At 38.8% G+C, this 19,714-nt stretch overlaps 1 protein-coding gene across 1 annotated transcript in view; it reads right to left on the reverse strand.

Annotated features, from left to right (window-relative positions):
• ptdss2 (phosphatidylserine synthase 2) overlaps nt 1-19,714 on the reverse strand; it is a 259,128-nt gene that overhangs the window by 162,570 nt on the left and 76,844 nt on the right. The window contains exon 2 of the mRNA XM_051923613.1: nt 17,906-18,007. Coding sequence (XP_051779573.1) covers nt 17,906-18,007 — 102 coding nt within the window. The remainder of the gene's footprint in view (nt 1-17,905; nt 18,008-19,714) is intronic.

Consider the following 19,714-nt stretch of genomic DNA (forward strand, 5'->3'; position numbering starts at 1 on the left):
CCTGTCGGATTGCAACGTCTATGAATCTTATTGATAAGGCTTAAAACAGCAGGTAAGCATTTTAGATTATTATCATTTAATCAGAAAGGCACTGGCTTGTCCCAGCAAAGTACCGCATGGCGGGGTGCTTCCTTTTAACACTACAGTATCTTTTCCCAACATTTGCTAGCAGGGGCTGCTTGGTGGTGGGGGCTTCCTGGGTCTCGATTTACCTATCGACTGTTTCAACAGCTGAAAATTTAACACTCGCGCAGCTTTGTCTTACGATTAGGATAAGTGTATATTTCATTTTTAGAAAGTCACATCCATATGTGGAAATGCAAGCAAGATCCGTGTATATTTCTTAATATGAAGCAACGTTTTAGAAAGTGCTGGAAAGATAAGTGTTTATTTCTTAATATTAGTTTTGAATTTAGTGTTTATAAAATGAAGCGGCGTGTCTTCAGCTTATAACTTAGAGCGGGGACTGAATATCGTTTTTAGAAAGGTTCGGCTAGATAATTGTATATCTTATATCATTTTAGTTATGGCTAAGCAGGAAAGACGCGTGTCGTGAACTTATAACTTAGAGCAGGGAGTCAATATCTTATATCGTTTTTCGAAAATTGTATATTTATTTTCTTACTATTAGTTTATAACTTAGAGCGGGGGAGTGAATATCGTTTTAGCTATGGCTATGCAGGAAAGATAAGTACTTATAAAATAAAGACGCGTGTCGTGAACTTATAACTTAGAGCAGGGAGTCAATATCTTATATCGTTTTTTTTTGTTTTTTTTTTTTTAGAAAATTGTATATTTATTTTCTTACTATTAGTTTACAACTTAGAGCGATGAGTCAATATTTTATAGCTTATAAATCATATATTAACGTAATCCATATTTTTATAGTTTAATAAATTTTCACATTTTTATATTTACATAAATTTTTATATTTTCATATTTTCATAAATCATATTTTCTATATTTTCATATATCATATTTTCATATTTGGGGTGGGGCTTACAGTCATTAATCAAAAAGGGGTGGGGCTTAAAGGTCATAAATCATTCGTTTGATAATAGCTATCTGTATAACTACTGCCCTGCAATCAGCCTAGTCGCTATTCTCTGGACTTTTTCTAGTGTTGCTGCCTTTTTTTGCAGCCTGCAAACCAAAACTGCACACAGGACTCCAGATGAGGTCTAACCAATGTGTTATAAAGCTTGAACCTCCTTGGACTTGTACTCTACACATCAGAACGCTATATAACCTAACATTCTGTTAGCTTTCTTAATGGCTTCTGAACACTGTCTGAAGGTGGAAAGTGACAAGTCCACTACAACTCCTAAATCCTTCTCAAAAGTTTTGATCTCCCACCGTGTATTCAAATCTAAGATTTTCATTTCCTACGTGTACTACTTTACATATACTGACATTAAATTTCATCTGCCACAAATCTGCCTTACCTTGTATGCTTTCTGAGTCCCTCTGTAATGATTCAACAGATTCTGGATTATCTGTCAATCCACCTATATTGGTATCATCTAGGGATGCACCGATACCACTTTTTTGGAAAACGACTACGAGTACGAGTACTTGCATTTCAGTACTCGCCGATACCGAGTACTTGCCGATACCGAGTACTTAATAAAAACATGATTTAAATTTACAGGTAACAGCTTTAGTCATATAATTTAACAAAAAAAACAAGAAACTCTCGTCTATCCACTGGGAGGTTAGGCTAATTAGCGACACGGGCTAACACTGCTTGTCCAAATATCCGTGGTGAAACTAAACGCAGAGGAGGCTTGCAGTAGGCTGTGGATATGTTTTTTCACGGAGTCGTGTAGTTTAGGCAGCTCCGTGTCAGTCATGTAACGGCGGCTTGGGATATCATATCTGGGCTCCAGAACATGGAGGAGACGCAGGAATCCCACATTTTCTACCTCCGAGAGTGGCTGGTCACTCAATGCAATGTACTTAATAATTGCCTGTGTTATTTTCACAGCACGTGGATTGTCTCTGGACATTTTCTCTCGTCTTGCAAGAGTTTGCTGCAGCGTGGGTTGTGTTGGTTTAGAAGCGTGGGTAAACTCTTTGTACTCGTTGTCGTGTTGGGATTTTAGGTGCTTGATTAAATTACTTGTGTTAAATGAGCCTCCTCTGGACAATTTCGCTGAGCACAATTTGCAGTCCGCCTTTGTTTTGTTGTCTTCATTCACTTTGAAATAGTTCCACATGGCTGACATGTCTCGCCTCACCTTGCCTTCTCCCCGCTCCGAGCTGCAGCCGGGGCCTGGGGGCGGGCACTCGGCGCCTGTGATTAACCACTTACACGCCGCTCAATTTCTCAGACCATGGTATCGGTCCCTGGTATCGGGGGACTTTTAACGAGTACGAGTACTTTAGAAAATGTGGTATCGAGGCCGATACCAGATACCCGTTTCGGTATCGGTGCATCCCTAGTATCATCTGCAAACCTAACCAGCTTGTTACTTATATTCCTATCCAAATCATTTATATAAATTTAAAATAGTGGCAGCCCTAGTACCGACCACTGTGGGATACCACTGTTAACATGAGCTCATTCCGATAAAGTTCCTCACACCAATACCCTCTGTTTCCTGTGTTTTAGCCAATTTTGCACACCCTGAACTCCCACTTCTTTTAGTTTGATGTCCAACCTCTCATTTGTACCTTATCAAATGCTTTCTGAAAGTCAAGATAAATATCATCATATGCACCTCTCTGGTTGTATCCTTTTCTTGCTTCCTCATAGAATTCCACCTTGTTAGTAAAATACAGACCCCCGTGACCCTGTAGTTAGGATATAGCAGGTTGGATAATGGATGGATGGATGGTAAAATGTGACCTCCATCCTTTGAACTCTTGTTGACTGTTCTGTAAAACTCTTGGTCTTGCATTCTTTCCATTAATTTTCCGGTGATGCAAAGCAAGCTTACTGGCCTATAGTTGCTTAGATCTACCAGGTCACTCTTTTTATATAATGGGGCAATATTTGCTATTTTCTAGTCTTTCAGAATTTCCTCAGTGCGCAAGTCACTTGCTAGAAATATGCAACAAGAATTTACATATGTACTCACTAACCTCCTTAAGAACTCGAGAATAAATATCTCATCTTGTCCTGATGACATGTTTGATTATAGCCTATTTAAGCTAAGCAGTACTTCTCCCTCTACAATTTCCAGACCAATCAATACCTCCTTAGTAGTCCCATTTATTGCTGGGAGGTTATCCACATCCTCAAGTGTGAAGACTTCAGACAAATGCAAATTAGAGCAAGAGCACAAACAAGCGACCCTGTCAGCAAGTCCAGCTTGGCACATGGACACCTCTGCATTAGCAAGTTCTGTTTTATGAAGTCTTTACAGCTGCTTGACTGAAAACGGAAAACAGTGTTCCAGCAATTTGCTCCTTATGATACTTTAAGTGATAACAAGCCAATTAAATGATCTTCCTAACCATAAAAGTATAAAACTCAAGCAAGTTAAACAAAAAGGTTATCTAGAGATGAATGGAGTACTCTTTGGCACTTAAGCCGTTATGTACAAAAGTAAATAAACATTTACTCAGTTTTTATCTTACACTAAACCAGCCCCACTGCTCAATTATCTGCAGTTTATAATGAGTCACCATTTCACTGACACTACAATTTACTAGGGTGACCAGACATCCCGATGACAGCAACAGTCTCAGTTTTTAGCTGTGTGCCCCAGTTTTAACAGCCTGCCAATTGAATAAAGTTTTCAAGTGCCACAAACACTGCTTCGGTTAAACAAATATCGTCACAATAAATTTACAACATCATCCATAGTACTAGGATGTTGTACCGTGTTAGCCATTATGAATGTAGAGAAAAGCCAAGCAAAATGACACCTTTTATTGGCTATCTAAAAAGATTACAATATGCAAGCTTTCGAGGCAACTCAGGCCCCTTCTTCAGGCAAGATGTACTACAGAAACTGGAGTTCCCTATGTTTATATACACCCTAGGACAAGAAACAACATTGGTAAATCTTTAAATGAGAAATTTTAAATGTAAAAAATTAATAGATTCATTCAGGCTAGGGTTAATTTAACAAGAGAGAAAAGAACAATGTATTGTCAAGATCTCTGGATAAGATAACTGTCCAACAAAGTCTTTTGAAGTTTGTATTGAAGTTTGTAATGAGTTTTTTCAAAACAATGTGGATCTGTAGACAGGTTGTCTGTCATTCTGAGAGATGTAAACAATCATCATATCTGGCCATAAAACTCTTGTCTCTATTCAATCCATGTTGTACTAGGGTGTTGTACCGTGTTAGCCATTATGAATGTAGAGAAAAGCCAAGCAAAATGACACCTTTTATTGGCTAACTAAAAAGATTACAATATGCAAGCTTTCGAGGCAACTCAGGCCCCTTCTTCAGGCAAGATGTAATCAACCCTAATTACTAACCCTGATTACATCTTGCCTGAAGAAGGGGCCTGAGTTGCCTCGAAATCTTTTTAGTTAGCCAATAAAAGGTGTCATTTTGCTTGGGTTTTCTCTACATTCAATCCATGTTGTAACGTATTAAATTTTAGCGCGAGTTTAACTTCCCATTCTTTTCTCTCTTGCTGTGTTTTGAAGTTGCCCATAAGCACTGTGACTTTAAAGTCCCTCTCACAGTGTCCACGGCTGTTGAAGTGGGACGCTACAGGAATATCTGTGTTGCCATGTTTAATGTGGAACCTGTGTAAATTCATTCTCTGGCGGAGTGTTTGTCCAGCTTCTCCCACATAGAGTGTAGTGTCAGGACATTTCATGCAGAAAATTAGGTAGACTACATTAGATGATCGGCAGGAAAATGATCCCTTTATGTGATGTTCAAGTCGGCAGTGTGGTATAACTATACGGTCTGTATCATAGATGTGGGCACACGTTTTGCATCTTTTCTGTAGGCATGGAGATGTGCCATTTTCTGTTGGTTCACTTAGGGAGCTTCGGACAATTAGTTGTTGAAGGTTTGGTGGTTGTCTGTATGCCAAGAGGGGAGGTTCAGGAAATACATTTTTCAGTGTTTGGTCATTGTTTAGTATTGGCTGAAGTTCTTTTATAATTTTTCAAAGTGTTTCAAGATGTGGGTTGTAGGTGACAACAAGGGGGATGCGGTTCTTGTTGTCTTTGTTTTTATATTCCAGAAGGTTGTCTCTGGGTATGGCAGTAGCTCTTCTTGTTTGAGTGTCTGTTGTTTTCGGGGTGTAACCTTGTCTGATGAAATCTTGTCTGAGCTCCTGCAGTTGTTGATCCCGGTCTGTCGGGTCTGAGCAAATACGATTGTACCGTATTGCTTGGCTGAAAATAATGGAGCGCCTTATATGCTTGGGGTGGAAGCTATTACTTTTCAGGTAGGTCCGTCTGTCTGTCGGTTTGTGAAAAACAGAAATACAAGGGTGTTGTCTTTCAGTTGAATGGTAATGTCAAGGAAGCTGACTTCTGTTTTTGAGTAATTCAGCTTCAGCTTTATGTTGGGGTGAAAACAATTATATTCATTATGAAAATGGAGGAGGTCCTTCTCACTGGCAGTCCAGATTATGAAGATGTCATCTATGTAACAGAGATACAACATTGGTTTTACAATGCACATTGACATGAAATCTTCCTCCAATTTTGCCATAAATAGGTTTGTATAGTGAGGTGCAAACCGACAGCCCATTGCAGTCCCCATTTATTGCAAGTAGCAATCTTGTCCAAAAGAGAGTAGATTATGTGTCAGAGTGAATTTTATCATTTCTATTACTGACTTTGTGGGTAAATCATGTTGTTTGAGGTACATTTCACATGCCAATATGCCATTATCATGGGGGATGTTTGTGTAAAGTGCCTCAACATCCATTGTGGCCAGTAAGGTTCCCTCAGGTAAGGGGCCTAAAGCAGACAGTTTTTTTAAGAAGTCAGTGGTGTCCTGGATGTAGCTGGTTGTATTACGGGTGAGGGGTTTAAGGATGTGCTCCACCCAACCTGAAATATTTTCTGTAAGGGGGCCAATTCCTGAGATTATAGGCCTTCCTGGGTTCCCTTCTTTGTGGATTTTAGGAAGCATGTAGAAGTAACCCATTTTGGGGTTCTCAGGAATTAAACTGTATACATGATCCCTGATGTCAAGAGGAAAGCTACTTACTATTTTTTTCTGTTTTACCTGTATTATTATCAATTTTTAATTTAATGTTTTTTTTGTATCAGTATGCTGCTGCTGGAGAATGTGAATTTCCCCCTGGGATTAATAAGGAAGGAAGGAAGGAAGGTATCTATCTATCTATCTATCTATCTATCTATCTATCTAATGCATAGTATTGGACAATTGTCTTTGTGCCTCCTGTATATAATCTGAAGTGTTCATGATGACTAAAGCACCCCCTTTGTCTGCTGGTTTGATAATGATTTCTGTATTTTCCCTTAGTGAATGTATGGCTCTCTGCTCATCCCCAGTAATGTTTTCTATCCGATTTTGTTGCCTGTTTAAGATTCCTGTTTTCACTCTCTGTTGGAAGCAGTCTATATAATTATCCAGGGTGGAGTTTCTGCCAGCTTCTGGCAACAAAACCGGAATCAGAAAATACAGAAATCATTATCAAACCAGCAGACAGGAAGAACAAGAAGCACACAAAACTATCATCTACCGGCATTTACTTGTTTCCACGTCAAACACTGTGTGGAATCCTATGTGTTTATTATAAAGGTGTGATGATTATGAGATAAGGTATACATTAAAAAAATGAAGATAGGCTTTGTGAGTGGACATGGTACACAAATGTAAAAGTTTGGGACTTCAAATCTGTTGACCAAAATCTTTACCATTAAAGTCCCACATTCACCTGGTATCCATAATGGTCACTCGCTGAAATAAGGTCTGCCTTTCACTTATACTATTCCCTAACATTTTTTCATAACTGAAAAGCTTTGCAAGTCACATTTCATGAAAACTATGAAAATGGCCAGACATTCTAAAGCAAAGAAAAAAATAATTACATTAGTTTAAAACTGAATTGGGTTATGTCAATTGATAATTTAGAATTGTCACTGTTATGAATATGGGGTTATGATTATGTATATACAGTCAAAGTAAAAAGTATGTGAACCCCTAGGAATTATCTATATTTATGTCTAATTTCCATATATTGTCCTCACAGGTGGCGCAGAGGGAGTGCTGCTGCTTTGCAGTAAGGAGACTGTGGAAGATTGTGGGTTCGCTTCCCGGTTCCTCCCTGTGTGGATAGCGCTTTGAGTACTGAGAAAAGCGCTATATAAATGTAATGAATTATTATTATTATTATTATTATTATTATTATATAAAACATGGTCGTGTCTTCATGTCAGTCACAATAATGAACAAACACAATCTCCTATAACTAAAGATACACAGATGTTTAAAGAATTTTTGACCATATTGAATAAATCATTCAAACTGTGAAACTGAAGGTTGGAAAAAGTAAGTAAAACCTAAGCTAATGACTTTTTAAAAAGCTCATTGCAGTCAGAATTTAGCACACCTGGAGTCCATTTAATGAAACGAGTTCAGAGGTGTTGTCTAGAATTACTTTGATTGATCAAAAACATTATAAAGTTTGAGTTTTTGACAAGAAGCATATCCAGATGGGAATCATGCCTCGCACAAAAAAGCTGCCTGAAGAAGCTACGATCGAGAATTGTTAATCTACATAAGGCTGGAAAGGGTTACAAAGTCATCTCAAAGATTTTAGATATTCATCAGTCTACTGTTAGGCAAGTTGTCGATAAATGGAGACAATTTGGTATTGTGGCTATTCTGCCTAGAAGTGGGCGCCCTGCCAAGATGACCCAAAGAGCACAACGCAAAGTCAGCAATGAGGTAAAGAAGAACCCTAGAGTAACAGCAAAGGACTCAAAGAAGTCATTAGAACTGGCTAACATCTCTGTTCATGAGTCAAATATACGCAAAACATTGAACAAGAAAGGAGTCCATGGCAGGACACCAAGAAGGATGCCACTGCTATCAAAAAAGCACATTGCTGAACGCCTGAAGTTTGCGAAAGAACACTTGGACTCTCCACAACGGTACTGGGAAAATGTTTTGTGGAGTGATAAAACCAAAATTGAACTATTTGGGAGGAACAAGCAGAACTTTATTTGGCGTAAAAGGGCACTGCATATCAACATCAAAACATCATCCCTACAGTAAAGTATGGTGGAGGGAACATCGTGATTTGGACCTGCTTTGCTGCATCAGGGCCTTGGCAGCTTGCCATCATTGAGGGGAAAATGAATCAACAAATTCTCCAGGATAATGTGAGGGTGTCTATCCGTCAACTTATGCTCAGAAGAGGCTGGGTGATGCAACAGGGCAATGACCCCAAACATTGCAGCAAATCCACAGCATAATGGTTTCAGAAGAACAAACTCCGCCTTTTGGAGTGGCCCAGTCAGAGCCCAGATCTCAATCCTATTGAGATGCTGTGGAATGACTTGAAGAGAGTCATACACAGAAGACAACCAAAGAATATGGAAAAGTTTAAGCGGTTCTGCAGGGAAGAATGGGCTAAAATTCCCCCTGAATGATGTTCAGGTCTGATCTGCAGTTACAGGAAGCGCCTGGTTGAGGTCATTGCTGCCAAAGGAGTGTCAACCAGGTATTAAATCCCAAGGTTCACTTACTTTTTCCACTACCACTGTGAACGTTGAATGCTTTTATAAAATAAAAACATGAAAGAGTAGAATTTTTTGTGTGTCACTGGCTTAAGCTTATAGTGTACATCAGTACCTGTGACTTAGATGAAGATCAGATCACTTTTTATGACCAATTCATGCAGTAAACCAGATAATTCCAAAGGGTTCACATACTTTTTACTTTGACTGCATGTATGTGAGAGTGGGCATTGTGATGGACTACAGTCCTGTTCAAGCCTGTTTCTAGCCTTTTGCTCTATCTTGGTGAGACAGCCTTTGGCCCCCAAAACCATGAAATTGATTGAGAATGTTATATGAACCAACCTACTGAACTCAATCCATTGTGGGATACAGTACATGAACGACCTTCAAATGCACCTGAATATTACGCCAACAGGTGTCCAATCTAATATTATATGCTTGTGAATTCACTGGAAAGAGTATACTTTTATTCAGATTAATTCTGAGACCAGATATCTTTTGAAATTCTGTTAGTGCTGTTAAAACTGCAGGCACAGTGTTTTCTGGGTCTGATATATATAAAACCATATCATCTACATATAGAGAAATTTTCTGTTCCAGTCTTTCTCTGATAATCCCCTTTATCCGATACGAATTTCGACAGTGAACCACCAGTGGTTCAATGGCGATTGCAAACAGCAGGGGTGACAAGGGGCATCCTTGTCTGGTGCCACGTTCTAGCTTAAAGTAGTCTGAACAAATGTTGTTAATACAAACTGAAGCTTCTGGATTGGTATACAGTAGTTTGATCCATGCACAAATATTCGGGCCAAACCCAAATTTCTCCAATGCAGTGAAAAGGTAGTTCCATTCAATCATATCAAATGCTTTTTCTGCGTCTAATGATATCATCATCTCTGGGGGTTTGACTTTGCTGGTGAATATATTACATTAAACAGGCGTCGGAGACTGGAAGATAAGTGTCGGCCTTTAATAAATCTAGTTTGATCCTGTGATATTACCGAGGGCAGCACTTTCTCCATCCTTCTAGCTATAATTTTTGAGAGTATCTTAACATCATTATTCAGGAGTGAAATTGGTCTGTATGATGCACATTGTAACATGTCCTTATTTGTTTAGGAAAGACGGTGATTAACACTAGAATTACCAGAGCCTACGAAAAAACTTGTATATCCGGCCCACCTTAAATTGCTTCTTAAAACCTTTCTCACCTCTCCGCCAGCGTCTTTTGTCATCTAAATGTACTGATAAAGACAAGCTGCCAGCAGCCGGCTATTCCATCCCCCCAACGACTTAGAACGTAAACAGGCTTTTCCCAGCTCTTGCCTTGATTGATTACCTGGGAGTGGAGTTTTAGAGTAGAAATAATAAGATTGTTATTTGAAACACACGCATTTCATATGTGTTGCATTTCTACAGTAATCTGTGTAAACACATTGTTAAAACAGAAACGTGTTATATATTCTAGTAGCAATTGACAAAATGTAGGCATAAACTATATAATGTATGAAGCCTGAAGTCCAAATATCAAAGAAACACTTTCACAAAAGGTACAAAAAAAGCCACCGCCAAAAAAACCCGCCTTAGTGTGAGACATTGACATGACTTAACTATCACTGCTTCCGTGGCGCAACAGTATCAGTCGCTGACTGGGAATCACAAGGTCATGAGTTCGATCCTGCACAACTCCCTTTTGAAAAGTGTTCTTATTTTCACTATTTTAGAATAAAAAGATACATTTGATTTCAGTCTGTAACAGCTGGTGTAATTTATGATATTTGTAAAGGTTAGCTTTAGTTTTTTAAAATTCACTTTTCATTGTCTCAGTCGCATTCAGGATCCATCCCTACCGCCCCCCACCTGACACTGCTGTTTTTACATAAAGATGCGCTATAGTTCTGCAGTGTATCACGATACATACGACTGCGTGTTTTTTTCCCCCAGTATTGCCAGTCCCCACGTGTTGCCGTATGCTGTTTCTTTTGTACTCCAGGACATGCAGAGGAAAGCATAGTAAAGAGCAGTAACTTCAGCGCTATATGTTGATGTAAAAGTATAACAAAACAAGTGCACTTTTATTCAAGACTATAACCGAAGAAAAAAGAAAGCAAGTTACAGTAGGTGGAATGCTAAGAACTGCTGATTTCCATTCTGTGCTATATAACTGCTAACATTTGAATCTGATGATTGCATATAGCGCTGTCTGATTTAGTGTGCGCAAGAACATGCAGGTGGCCAGTTGCTGAGTGCTACAACGCACATTTAAAAAAAAGAAAGAGACAAATATATATGACGTTTTGAAGAAATCATTTTATGACGCGAATAGTACCAATCAGAAAACATCGTCGAAGTAATGCAATATTATTTGAAAACGAACAGCGTCAGGTTGGGTGTGAAGTTATACTGGCGCTGTTTGAGTCAGATCAGAAGCTGAACAAGCTCATGTTCTGACTCTAAGTAAAAAGTAATAACCGCGATTGACATTTTAAAGTTAACGATTTAGAGTGCATACCAATTTATAAATTCAATGTCCGTTTGAGGAAAAAAAAAACACTTTCTTCAAAGCTGGGAATCGAACTCGCGTCTCTGTGGCACAGTAAGGCAGTGGTGCTCCAAGTCAGCAAACCGTCCTTATAACTTATTTTTTTTCAAGATCCATAACACACAGACAGACAGAGCACTGCGTAATACAGAGACAGACAGGCAGAGATATACAAACAAACAGGGAAGGCACATGCACTGAAAGAAAAAGCACTGAATAAGCTCACCCGCTCTAACATCACCCCTCCCCCCGATCTGACTCTCTAAGTAACAGCACAAGTACAGACACAAATCAAGTGCATGTGTGTACTGTATAATATTAACAAAAGAGCAGCTTACTACTGAAAACGGCAAATATAGGAGTGAGTGGGGATCGAACCAGTACTCTTGATCGCACTTGGTGATATCGATCGCGGTTATTTCTGTTGATTAATTCATGCTTTTTTACTTAGAGTCAGAACATGAGCTTGTTCAGCTTATTCAGCTTCTGATCTGACTCAAACAGCGGCAGTATAACTTCACACCCAACCTGATGCTGTTCGTTTTCAAATAATATTGCATTACTTCGACGATGTTTTTCTGATTGGTACTATTCGCGTCATAAAATGATTTCTTCAAAACGTCACATATATTTGTCTCTTTCTTTTTTTAAAATGTGCATTGTAGCACTCAGCAACTGGCCACCTGCATGTTCTTGCGCACACTAAATCAGACAGCGCTATATGCAATCATCAGATTCAAATGTTAACAGTTATATAGCACAGAATGGAAATCAGCAGTTCTTAGCATTCCACCTATTGTAACTTGCTTTCTTTTTTCTTCGGTTATAGTCTTGAATAAAAGTGCACTTGTTTTGTTATACTTTTACATCAATATATAGCGCTGAAGTTACTGCTCTTTACTATGCTTTCCTCTGCATGTCCTGGAGTACAAAAGAAACAGCATACGGCAACACGTGGGGACTGGCAATACTGGGGGAAAAAAACACGCGGTCGTATGTATCGTGATACACTGCAGAACTATAGCGCATCTTTATGTAAAAACAGCAGTGTCAGGTGGGCGGCGGTAGGGATGGATCCTGAATGTGACTGAGACAATGAAAAGTGAATTTTAAAAAACTAAAGCTAACCTTTACAAATATCATAAATTACACCATCTGTTACAGACTGAAATCAAATGTATCTTTTTATTCTAAAATAGTGAAAATAAGAACACTTTTCAAAAGGGAGTTGTGCAGAATCGAACTCATGACCTTGTGATTCCCAGTCAGCGACTGATACTGTTGCGCCACGGAAGCAGTGATAGTTAAGTCATGTCAATGTCTCACACTAAGGCGGGTTTTTTTGGCGGTGGCTTTTTTTTGTACCTTTTGTGAAAGTGTTTCTTTGATATTTGGACTTCAGGCTTCATACATTATATAGTTTATGCCTACATTTTGTCAATTGCTACTAGAATATATAACACGTTTCTGTTTTAACAATGTGTTTACACAGATTACTGTAGAAATGCAACACATATGAAATGCGTGTGTTTCAAATAACAATCTTATTATTTCTACTCTAAAACTCCACTCCCAGGTAATCAATCAAGGCAAGAGCTGGGAAAAGCCTGTTTACGTTCTAAGTCGTTGGGGGGATGGAATAGCCGGCTGCTGGCAGCTTGTCTTTATCAGTACATTTAGATTACAAAAGACGCTGGCGGAGAGGTGAGAAAGGTTTTAAGAAGCGATTTAAGGTGGGCCGGATATACGAGTTTTTTCGTAGGCTCTGGTAATTCTAGTGTTAATGCTTGACGAAAAGTTTGAGGTAGAATTTGATTGTCTCTAGCTTCTGTAAATGTTGCCAATAAGAGGGGAGCTAGCTGAGTGGAGAATTTCTTATAAAATTCTACGAGGTAACCATCAGGGCCTGCTGATTTCCCGCTCTGAAGTGACTTTATAGCATCTAGTAATTCTGATAGGGTCAGAGGTTTATCCAGTTCCTCAGCACTTAAAGCATCTATTTGTGGTGTCTGTAATGCATCCAGAAATGCATTAGATTGTGTGTTGTCTTCTTTGAACTCAGTAGAATATAAGGATTTATAATAATCTCTAAATGTGTGCATTAAATTTTTATGGTCAATGATTTTTTCTCCATTCGTGTTGGTGATTACTGGGATTGCACTGCAAACTTCTTGTTTGTGAATTTGTTGAGCTAAAAGCTTATTAGCTTTCTCTCCGTGTTCATAGTAATGATGTCTTGACTTATAAATAAGTTGTTCAGTTTCTTTAGTTGTCAAGATGTTGAGTTCTGTGTGCAGAGCCTGCCTTTTCCTATGAAGAGCTTCACTTGGACACCTGGCTTGTTCTTCATCTATTCTAGTAATTTCGCTTCTTAGCTCTGACGCTTTCTTGGTTTCCAATTTATTTCTGTGGGAAGGATATGAAATAATCTGTCCTCTTAAGAAGACCTTTAGAGTTTCACAGAGTGTTCCTGCAGAAACCTCTGAGGGTGTGTTTGTCTCTAGGAAGAAGCTGATTTGTTTGGATATAAATTCTGTGCAGTTCTCATCTGCTAATAGAAGAGAGTTAAGATGCCATCTGCGAAGTCAGTGTGAGGGGCTTAATGATTTTAGCTCCAAGACTAGAGGGGCATGGTCAGAGAAAACAATTGTGTTGTATTTGCACGATTTAATCGTAGGCAAGAAATTATTATCTATAAAAAAATAATTAATTCTTGAGTAGCTATGATGCACTGGTGAGTAGAACGAATATGTTCTTGAGTTTGGGTTTAGAAACTTCCAGGGGTCTGATAAGTTGTGGTCAGTTACAAATTGTGTAATTGTCTTTGCAGTGTTAGAGGTCGTCCCCCCTGTCACTGGAGTCCTATCTAAGAGTGGATTTAAAACACAATTAAAGTCCCCAGCCATTATAATTTTATGAGTGTTCATATTGGGAACGGATGCAAATAGATCTTGCATGAATTCCTTATCATCGATATTGGGTGCATAAACATTTATCAAAATCATTTTACTGTTAAATAAGTTGCCCATGACCATCACATATCTCCCTTCAGGGTTCGATACTACATCTGATGCTACAAATGAGACTGTTCTGTGTATGAGAATTCCCACACCTCTAGTTTTCTTTGTAAAACTAGAATGGAACATTTGGCCAGTCCAGTCTTTTTGTAGTCTGGACTGATCCTTGCTTAGTAAGTGGGTTTCCTGTAAAAATACTATTTTAGCGTTTAAGCCTGTTAGGTGTGAGCATACTTTCTTTCTCTTTAATTCGTGATTCAGGCCTTTAACATTCCAGCTCACAAAGTTAATTGTCCCATCATGGAGACATTGATTCTGAGTTTTTAGTATTAATTCAATAATTTCTATATTATTAAATTGTTCACATTTAAATTTTTATCATAAAGCACTTACAGCATTACTCAGTCCTACCGAAAATAATTTTTCACCTTCTCTAAAGAGAACAGGGTCAGACGTGACCACAAAGAACTAGGACACACTTGAGGTGAGAGCAGCTGGCAAAATTATAAAAAGATTTGTATTAATAATATTAACAAAGATGACAGGAGGAAGAAGAGGACACTTGGTAAAAACAAGAAATGGGTCAATAGCTTACAAGAAAATCAGGAACAGATGAGAACAAAGTCAAAAATATGGGCAATAAGACAAACGGCCAAACTAATTACAAATAAATAATATTTTGAGGGAATGTACACTCCAGAAATGAAGGGAGGATCAAAAACACAGGAAAGTACAGACTAGAAAAGCATATAAAATAAAGACCTGAGCATGAAGGTCCGGAGTCTGCTTGAATACATAAGCAGATAATGGCATAGGCAAACTGGGCATGGTAGGCAAGTCCTAAAACAAAATGGGCATGGTGTGGTGTTTGTGGTTTCTACTGTGCTCACAGTACTTCAACTAGCACTATCTTGAGTGCTTAAACTCATAAATTCTATTTAAAACTTAAATGTGGGTTGAAAAGGACTGGAAAATCTGAGGGCTCAGGAAGCATCACAGAGATTAATTCAGGTAATGTTCAGAATCAGTCTCAGGGTTGTCTGGAATTTAGCCTCTCATACAACCCAGGAAGACCTGAAAGAGAGAAGTCCTCTTTATCGGTAAAACAAAAGTGCCAATACTTAAATAAGACGGAACACCTCCTAAACATTTTATTTATTGTGAGAGGCTGGGTGTCCTTAAATTTCTGGTGGACCACAACTGTGTTTCTGATTATAATGTTGAAATAGAGTTAATTCTTCTGGTTACTTCGGCACCACATGATGATGGTAAATGCAGAGTTAAGTTAGCACACGCTGCAGCTGTTTTAGCAGGATTTGTGTTAGCAGAAGCACTTGCCTGTCTGGTGAGAGACTGTGTGCTTATACTGCTTGGTTTCTCTAGAGAACTGGGCAAAACAATCGCCTTTTTGGCTAAAATAGTTCAAACACAATGCATGTAATAGGTATGGGCAACGGCATGCAATAAATATGTTCAAGAGTGTGGCATGGCAATGTTTCCCCCTGTGAAAGTGCTCCTTCCACACAACCCAAATGCTGAAACCCTAACCCTCTGTTCTGTTTCTCTTCTTGTTATCCTGCTTTGCCATTGCTCCTCATCGAAGCTTTTTTTTCTGTCCTGGTAAAGACTGAGATACTGGGGGCCTTGGAATCACCACAGAGATAAGATAACTCGGCACAGATTCCACTATAGAATGACCAGGATGATCATGGTAGCTACTTCAACAAGGTCTCCAGGACCTTGACTGTGTCTGATTCTGTCTTTGACATGATGCTATAACAGACTGTGGACACTCAAGGGGTTTATATTCTCCAAGGATGTTGCTGACTGGAGTTTTTGCTTTCCACTCCTCCACTGTCAACCAGCCAGAGTTCAACAATTAATTCATATACAGATATTGCTAGACTCCAATTATGTTAATCAGTTTCAAACCATTTTGTTTTCCTGTCTGTGTAAACAGATCTGTCTCTATTTGCACTGATTATGTAATTAGTAAATTGTAAAGATTGTATTTGCTTCAACCTGTGAATTTGTTATTGAAGTGCACTATACACAAATAACCTGAATTGAACTGAACTGAAAAGCTCTCAACTTATGAAAGAGTAAAACAGTAAAAGAGTAGTGTTGGGTGTTCTTCACCTGCTGATTATTTTAAGTTTGATTTCTCCAGTGCAATCATTAGAACATTAGAACAATCTAGACGAGAACAGGCCATTCAGCCCAACAAAGCTTGTCAGTACTATCCACTTAATTCTTCTAAAATTCAAAATATGACTTGATGTAAAGTCCCTAAAGTCTGGCTGTCTACCATACAGCTTCTGACTTCTGAACACTGTCTGGCAGTTGATAGTATTGAGTCCACTATGACTCTTAACTTCTTTTCATAAGGTGTACTTTCGATTTTCAGACCTCCCATTGTGTATTAAAACCTAACATTTTTACTTCCTATGTGTAAAACATTACATTTATTTAAATTAAATTTCATCTGGCCCAAATTTGCCCAAGCCTGTGTGCTATCCCCTCTGGAACAGTTTGACTGACCCTACATTTTCCATCTTTCCAACTAATATTCCAGCTTATATTTTATATTCCTAACTTGGTCATTTATATACAGTGTGTTGTCACGCTTGGGTCGAGAGAGAGAGAGAGAGAGAGAGAGAAGAGCAAACAATCAATTCCAAATCTGACAGGTGCCCATACAGGCAGTACCGCACGAAAGGCTTATCATGCGACAAAGCCGCCAGTAAGGTAAGGAGCAATGTGAAGGTAGTTTGTCAACATTTTTTAGAGTTTTCCTTGGAATGTCTGTATTCTCTGAGTGTGTGATCAGCCCCCCAGCTCACAATGTTAAAAATAGCAGTGACCTCAGCACTGACTCCATCATCATCATAACTCCTTGATTTCTGTGCTTTAGACAATTTTGCAGCCATCTACAAGCTGGACCTTCAACTCCCACTTTAGTCTGATGCTCAACATTTCATGTGGCACCTTATCAAATGCCTTCTGAAAATCAAGATAAACAATATTGTATGCACCGCTCTCATTGTATCACAGGCTTCCAGTATATTAGTAAAACATGACTTCCTCCCCTGAACTCAGCCATTTTTTTCATTTTTTTTTTTATTTCCAGAACCCATCAAAGAATTAGGACAAGAAGTGTATTTGCAAACTAGGAGACAACTTGAAGTAGCACCCTAATTAAATATCATATACAGTAGTGGTTGCTACACATTTATAATACTGCTAACATACTATATTTCATACAAAGGTGGTGTGATCTGACAAATTGGAATGGAACAGGATAAACATCAAAATTTAACATATTTAAAAGCATGCATGAAATGCATATGGATTTGCAGAGCTGCTCTGTGTCAAATTGTTCTTTGTTATCTGTCACTCGGGCAAACAGTAATAAGCTCTGTCTCATTTCATCATAGGCTGCCCTTCCTCTGAACAGCCATTGTTTAATGCAAACAAAGACAATTATTGACAACCAGCAATTGGGGAGAAAAGAAGTTCTAGCATATTCTGAGCTTCTTAATGAGCTGTCACACAACTTGATGAGAGTAGCTGTCACCAAACAACTAAGGCATTCTAACTCCCTCGGGGCTAACTACTGCTAGGATTTATTGGCTGGTCAGGGAGGTTGACACAAAGAATGAAGGAGGAGGAGATAGAAGTACGAAAATATTTTCTTACCTTTTTGTATTGTAGGCCGTGTCCTGAGGAGTTTCTTCAAACAATGTCACATAGCCCAAAGTACATGTCAAGATGAAAAGGACGGTCAATGTGTGGGCTCTCCTTTAAAGAGGAGAAAAAAAAAAGAATAATTTAGCAACAAGATCTTGCACATTCTTTCTGATGATATTAGCTTATGTTGCTGATCTACTTCAAGCAGTGTAGAGTAGTGGTTACGGCTATGTACTGAGGTTGTGGGTTCAAATCTCATTGCTGACACCCAGGGACCATCACCTTCCTGTACTCCAAATAGATAAAAAAAAAAAAAAAAAAACCTAGAAACATAACCAAATGTGTCTTAAATGTTGTAAGTTGCCTTCGCTAAAGTCATCAGTCAGTCAAATAAAAATCTACTAAAACTACAGTGTGTATAGAAAAGAATATTCACATTTTGTTGATTTGCAGCCTGAAATGAAGACACACACAAAAAGTATCCAGCTGTTTTTACTCAGTGCAACTTAAAAATGCCAAGTGAAAGATATGATAGCAACTTCTCAGAAAAACAAAAAAAAACAGAATCACTAAAATGGTTAAAGGATCACCCCTCTGTGTCAGTACTTTGTGGAACCACCTTTTGCTTTGATTACAGAATTGAGCCTGTTGGGACTTTTCTCTACTAACTTTGGACATTTAGACTGAATAATATTTGCCCACTCTTTTTTACAGAACTATTCATCCATCCATTATCCAACCCGCTATATCCTAACTACAGGGTCATGGGGGTCTGCTGGAGCCAATCCCAGCCAACACAGGGCACAAGGCAGGAAACAAACCCCGGGCAAGGTTATCCATGGATAATGGATGGATGGATGGATTCCAGGATTTATAAATGGAGTCCACAGAGGTTAAGAACTTGCACACAATGAGTGGTAGGCTGCAACGGAACAACAAAACCTCATGATTTAAGATTGTATTCAATATCTAGCTTAGCTACTAAAACACTACATCTAATTAAAGCTATAGACATCTGCATACCAACCACCTGGAATATTCCCATCTGCACTTCAGAAAAGGTCATCCACCTAAAGCTAAGCATATTTGGGCCCAGCCAGTACTTGGGTGGAGACCAACTAAGAAAAGCTAGGATGACTGTTGTCTGAATGTGGATTTCAGTGCCCCAGTGCAGTGATGGAGACACTGTGCTGTAAAAATGGTATTGTCCTTTGGATGAGACATAAAATAAAGGTCCTCTGTGCTCATAAAAAATTCATAAAGCGTAGGGTATATCCCAATGTTCTGGTTAAATTTCCCACCACGGCCTAGTCATCCTGGTCCCCTAATCATCCCCTCCCACTTACTGAATAACTATCTCTCACCACCTTTACCACCTAACTAATGTGTGGTGAGTGCACTGGCACAAAATAGCTGCCATTGCATCATCCAGGTTGATGCTGCACAGTAGTGGTTGTTAAAGTGGCTCCCCACTCACTATGTAAAGTGCTTGGAGTAATAATCTAAAAAAGTGCCATATAAATATAAAGAATTTTTTTTTTTTTGTTCTTTGTTTCGCCTTATACAATTTCTTGTATTAGGAATTTGGTAGTTTTCACATACCCCTTGGGGTCAGAGCACAGGGTCAGCCATTGTACAGCGCCCCTGGAGCAATTACAGGTTAAGGGCCTTGCTCAAGGGCCCAGCAGAGCAGGATCTCTTTTTGGCAGTGACGGGGATTTGAACCGGCAACCTTCGGGATACCAGCGCAGATCCTTAGCCTCAGAGCCACCACTCCGCCCTATTATTATTATTTATACTCATGCTTTATTATTTCAT

This window comes from Erpetoichthys calabaricus, chromosome 2 (genome assembly GCF_900747795.2).
Source record: "Erpetoichthys calabaricus chromosome 2, fErpCal1.3, whole genome shotgun sequence".
Taxonomy (NCBI): Eukaryota; Metazoa; Chordata; class Cladistia; order Polypteriformes; family Polypteridae; genus Erpetoichthys; species Erpetoichthys calabaricus.